This window comes from Apaloderma vittatum, unplaced genomic scaffold (genome assembly GCF_000703405.1).
Source record: "Apaloderma vittatum isolate BGI_N311 unplaced genomic scaffold, ASM70340v1 scaffold11592, whole genome shotgun sequence".
Lineage (NCBI taxonomy): Eukaryota > Metazoa > Chordata > Aves > Trogoniformes > Trogonidae > Apaloderma > Apaloderma vittatum.
The window spans coordinates 27,721-33,472 of NW_009703121.1; the positions used below are offsets into that span (position 1 = coordinate 27,721).

The window sequence follows — 5,752 nt, forward strand, 5'->3', positions numbered from 1 at the left end:
CCGGCACGCCGCACCCAGCCATCATCTTAATCATCTTCATTGCCCTTCTCTGAACCCGCTCCACCAGATCCGTGTCCTTCTCGTGCCGTAGGCTCCAGAGCTGGGCACAGCACTCCAGGTGGGGTCTCCCCAGGGCAGAGCAGAGGGGGAGAATCCCCTCCCTCACCCTGCTGGTCACACTCCTTTGGATGCAGCCCAGGACACGGGTCGCTTTTCAGGATGCGAGTACAACCCGTCGGCTCGTGTTGAGCCTCAACCAACACCTGGGCCCACCTCTCCAAGCTGTCCAGGTCCCTCTGGATGGCATCCCTTCCCTCCAGCATGTCAACCACCCCAGAGTTTGGTGTCATAGACCACAATTCAAATTTTGCAAAGTTATCTTCAAATTCATTTAAAGCAAAGCAGAGGGAATTACGCTTTGCTACCAGAATTACTTTTTTACATGACAGTAAGTGACAATATTTTATTTCATACTCAACTGATTTTCAAAGGTGTATTTTTTTTTTTTAAAAAAAAGGTAAATTAAAAGCAGAAAAATACAGGGCAACAAGTTGGAATAATCACTTGTAAATCTTGCCTGTAGTACAGAGCAGAGCCCCATACTCAATTGATTTTCAAAGGTGTATTTTTTTTTAAAAAAAAAGGTAAATTAAAAGCAGAAAAATACAGGGCAACAAGTTGGAATAATCACTTGTAAATCTTGCCTGTAGTACAGAGCAGAGCCCAGCTCCTCCACACAGTTTGGAATACAAGAATCTAAGTGGCTTATTAAAATTAGAAGAATTAGGTGGAAAATTGTTCGTAAGATCTTATCCCAAGTATCTGCTTTGAAGCAGAACGCAGTTCTACATCAGAAATGAGACAGAGATGACAGGGATCAGTCTTACAGAGTATGAATGTAACAGTAAATTTTCTAACACGCACCCACCACCAGAGACCACCAAGGACCAGACACCATCCTGCTTTTGTTTGGCCATGGACTTCTGAAACTTTTGTAAACCTGTCCCATAATTGTGCATCTTTTGTTTTGTTCCTCTCTGTCCTGCAACTGTAGAAGGTTATTTCTACTTCCAAGCGGATTTTTCAAGTTAAAATGTAAGCTTTCCCTCTAGGTTACAGGGGTCACTGAACAGCCACGACTGTGCAATCATCCCTCGGGTAAAGCCTCTGAACTCGAGCCCTCGAGGAATGATTTTAGGACACGCCACCAACTTCCTCCAGTATGTGATGGAACACGAGGAGTGGAAGGTAAACCCAAGGGAAAATCAAAAGTGTGAAGGCACAATCTTCCTGTACACCTATTTCTAATCTGGCAGAGAAGAATCCAAGGAGGATGAGGAAGAGGTTGGATGAAATATCTAAAGCGTCTTCAGAAAGACATTCCAAATAAGTGGATTTGTTGATTTCTCAGTACCTCCCCCCCAAAAAAAAATAATTGTGCAGCTTCTACAAAGGTTAATATTAAGGAGATTTTTATTTAAAAAGTATTCCAAACAACTCTGCAAGAAGCTTATTTCACTTACTATCCCCACTACAACTGCAGCACTTGTTCTGATACTTCCAACACATTCTTCAGCCTTCCTCCCTAAAACCCCACATCTCCATCCTAAAATGGGTCAGAGTTTTGTCAATGTTGGACTGCAGAAAGAAGCTTGATAGTGTTACAAAGCTTACGCATCTCTCAAATGCTCGGAGCTCTCAGAATTCTCCCTTCGGAAGCAATTCTGCATCTCAACATGGAACTAAGGAAGCAACAAACCTTTTTTTCTCTGCAATGCTTTAATGCAATGCATAATAAAATAGAGATGCTCTATGGATGCAGCAGCAACCGAATAGGTATGCACTCGGAGACCATTTGCCTTGTGGAGGTATACCTCAGGTTAGCATGAAATGAAAAGTTCATGCAAGCCTACGAGCAAAAAAAAAAACAGAACCAAAATAACCCAAACAAAAATGGTTTTCCTGTGGATCGAACAGCCCTGCCTTTAGTAGGCCTCCTGTTTTTTATATCCATTCACCTGGTGGATCATGAAGACCAGTAATATTGTCATAGAAACAGGCTCTCTGAATATTCTGAATCTCTAAGGTAGAGAAACAGCAAAAACAGAAAGACAGAAGAGCAGATACACAAGACACTTGAGTTAGTTAAACAGAACAGGTTCATCAATTGCAAAACAGACTTAACTGTGCTACAAAAGCAATCAGGCCACAACACACCCCATGCACATTTCAACCACTGGTGGGAAGCAGGTTTTCAGGAGTTGGACCAAAACACTTTTGCTTCTGTGCAGGTACGCAAAAGGAGAGGAGCAGATCCCCAGCCAAAAAGTTCTTTACACGTTCATTACAGCTGCTCTCTGCAGCTGAGCCAAGGAACAGGAAACTCAGTATTAACCTAGAGCATCATCCGTATCACAAGTTTAATTTCCTCCTCAAATAAGAACCGACAGGATTTATGTAAATATACTCTAATTAATATACTGCAATGTTAAAAACCAGAATAAAAAAGCCCCTGCTAAGTATTAATTTGTTGACTATTTCTGCTTCTTGGAGTATTTTGGGCTAAACGTTGACAAACATTTTAAGCTGATGAGCAAACTGACTAGCTAAATAACAACGTACAGTTAAATTAGGAATACATTGCATTTGATTTTAATAGGCAATGTCCAAGTACCAGTACGTATGGCTGTTGATGAATTTTGTTTTAGGAGATGTGAATTTCCAGGGTATCACCCACTGCTGCGAATGAAAAAACTGTGCTGGTGCCCACACAAGACCAACATTTTACCAACAGCAAGAACTACTCCCGGTGTGTACACTGAGGACTCCGCCACGGCAAGTTCGACTAAGAGTTTTGGACAAGATTCTACACGAAATTTGACACAGAAGAACAAGTACGGAGTGAGTATCAGCTCACATAATGAACATGAGAAGCAGCTACTCAGAAATGGTACATGTGCAAGGGACCATAAGGTACGACCCAGCTTCCTCATTGTACTTTTGGCCCTAAAACAATTGAGAAAATGCTGTAGATATTTACAGTGTAGAGGTGGAAGGCGAGGAAGGAACAGGCACAAAGAAAATCAAACTCATCCAGCAAGGATTGCCAACAGCTTGTTGAGCTCTGAGCACGATCTCTTACCATCCTTCCAAAGCTCGGCGACGAATCTGTCCGAAGACTGGTGCAGGAGCGTCGCCACGTTGTCATTCAGGGGGTCCATATTCTTCATCAGCCACTCATCCGCCTTGTAGTCTACCTGTAGAGCAGCCAAGTTGCATGTGGTCAGCTAAGGCTACCAACTGTAGGTGTAAATTTAGCAGCACCAAGAAAAAAGAGCTTTCCAAATACTATCCTGGTATCTTCACCCTGCTCTCTTCTTGATGCTCGCCTGCTAGGAGCTGGTTGTGTCTCCTTAGAACATCTCAAAGTACCAGGAGAAGTTTTTCTTCTTTTAAAAGTGTAAATAAGTTTTCATAAAAAATTTAGCAACTTGACTTTTTGCTTACTAATAGCTGGTATGCATTTGCAGTCTGCTGTTATTGCCAAAATAAGGCTCCACTATTCACTGTGAAGCAGTAAAACCAACTAGTATAGATCTGAATAACTTTATGTAAATTACAAGAGAGTAAATTAGGGATGTGTTGCTGCATGATTTTTTTTTATTATTATTATTTCACTATAGCAGTTGTACTTAAACACTTTTTTCCATAAATAATAAAAAAACTCCAACAAACAAAGCTCTTATCTTGAAGAAACCAATTCTGTGGTTCGCAATTAAGCTCTAGCTCTGCAGTTGAAAACTCAACATGGGTTTCAACCCAACCCAAAAAAGAGACCTAAAATTCCTGAAATCGAACAAAACCTCTGCACATGTAAGTTTTTGCTTCATCCAGACCGAGAGTTTTCTGGTTTTAAATATGGGCTCTGAAAGGAAAGCCACATATAAATGTTGCCAGCATGCAAATCAGATCATTATCTTGGTCATTAGCAGGAAAAGCTCTTCTACAAATGATTCTGGCTCCGAAGGAACACACGTTCTGATCAAAAATTGAAAAAACGCCCTCTGTCAGAGGAAGACAGGCAATGCCAGGATTCCAGAAATGCCCACTCAGTTTGCCAGAAGTAAACCTGCCTTCAGAACAACTCCCTCCTAGCAGTCAGGCACCGAGCTGCCTTACTTCATTTTGGTTACCTAAAGGTAACCTACCATTAACTGCAGCAACAGCAATGATTTCATCATTTCTAAGTAAGTTTTAAGTCTAAGTGTTTTAAGTATTGATACAATAAAATGTATAACTTTTTGTTTCACTTTTTGCTGCAATTACCTTGCTGGCCCCACTGACATCAACAATCAGACAGCCACGAGCCACTTTAAAGGAAAATAGAAGGATCATTCCCACAATCTGTTTCTTCTAAATATCACAACAAAAACTGGTGCTAGCATTAATTTTTAACTATTTATGAACCTAATTACAAAGCACGACCCTACAGAACAGACCTAGTGATTGTGAAGGATCCACAAAACACCAGAATTGCAGTTGTTTTGTGGAGCTGTTCACAATGCACCTGAGTTCTGTCCCCCTCAGCAGGAGACTGAGCTGACAGTAGAAATGAAAAGGTATCAGCTCACCTACAAAAGGGGAAACACAGAAAGTCATCTGTGAACTGAGGAGTTAAAAAGTGAAGATGGTCCTGACACAGCCCTACTTCCAGCACTACCATTATCAACTTGGAAACACAGATATTCAGAAGAGATTCCTTTGATGAGGTCCTGAAAAAACACTCACCTGTGAAACCTGACACCAAAATTAAACTGAATATTGTATTTTATTTTTCAGTTCTATTTGGTAGCAGGAGTTCCATGGGAGGTCTCCAGAATATGTTCAGGAAAACTAATCAAGGTCACCCTCCAGCACAAGTATTTCTAAATTTGGTAGCTATATTGCATAGTCCTTTCCCCAAACCAACAGATCTGGCCAAGTATTTAACATTTAACTCTTACCTTCCCTGCATAGTGAATAATGCAGAAGTCTGCTTTGTCCTTTAGCTGTCTTGGCTTTTGGAACTTGGAGTGGGTTCCTTGCTCTTGGACCAATTTTTCCACAAACGTCTTGTCAGTAGCTTTCGGGAACCAGCATTCTTCATCCAGTAACGCTAACACACCAGGAGGATTTGCCTGAAATTCAGATGGATTGAAATTGTGTTAATTTTAATATTTTTTATTTGATATAATATTTAAAAACACAACCACTGAATGCCACAATGAGTTGTCTAAACTGATTCAAATTTTACTTGAATTAAAACAAGCCGGGGGGGACTCCCAGTTTGATGAAGGATATTATGATCGATTCAAACATAGGTTGCTGTGCTCCCTTCTCCTTCCAGAGAACTTAAGCATTCCAGCTGAAGGTTTGTTTAATCTTAAAATGAAGTAGAGACCGACCAATGCCTGTATTTTACAGCAAGAGAATCATCTGAGAGGATCATTTATGAAGGTACAGACATAAGCTTAAAATAAATAAATAAATGAACAAATGAATAAATAAAAATGAATAGATGGATGAATGAATGAATGAATGAATAAATAAATGAAGGCAGCTTTATGCATTTTAGGATATTCACCTAAAAAACCTGCATCCTGAGAGCATCCACACTTAGTCCCTGAGGCTTCTGGGCAGAGATTTCACTTTCCAAGGAGGCAGAACCTTCTGAAGTTCCAAAGTGCAAACCTTTGATAACTAACTAACATTT

At 40.5% G+C, this 5,752-nt stretch overlaps 1 protein-coding gene across 1 annotated transcript in view; it reads right to left on the minus strand.

Moving 5' to 3' along the window:
* Positions 1-5,752, minus strand: part of MYH10 (myosin, heavy chain 10, non-muscle) — a gene marked incomplete at its 5' end in the record, with an annotated part of 53,462 nt that overhangs the window by 23,310 nt on the left and 24,400 nt on the right. The window contains 3 exon segments of the mRNA XM_009864512.1: positions 2,019-2,081; positions 3,143-3,257; positions 5,004-5,177. Coding sequence (XP_009862814.1) covers positions 2,019-2,081; positions 3,143-3,257; positions 5,004-5,177 — 352 coding nt within the window.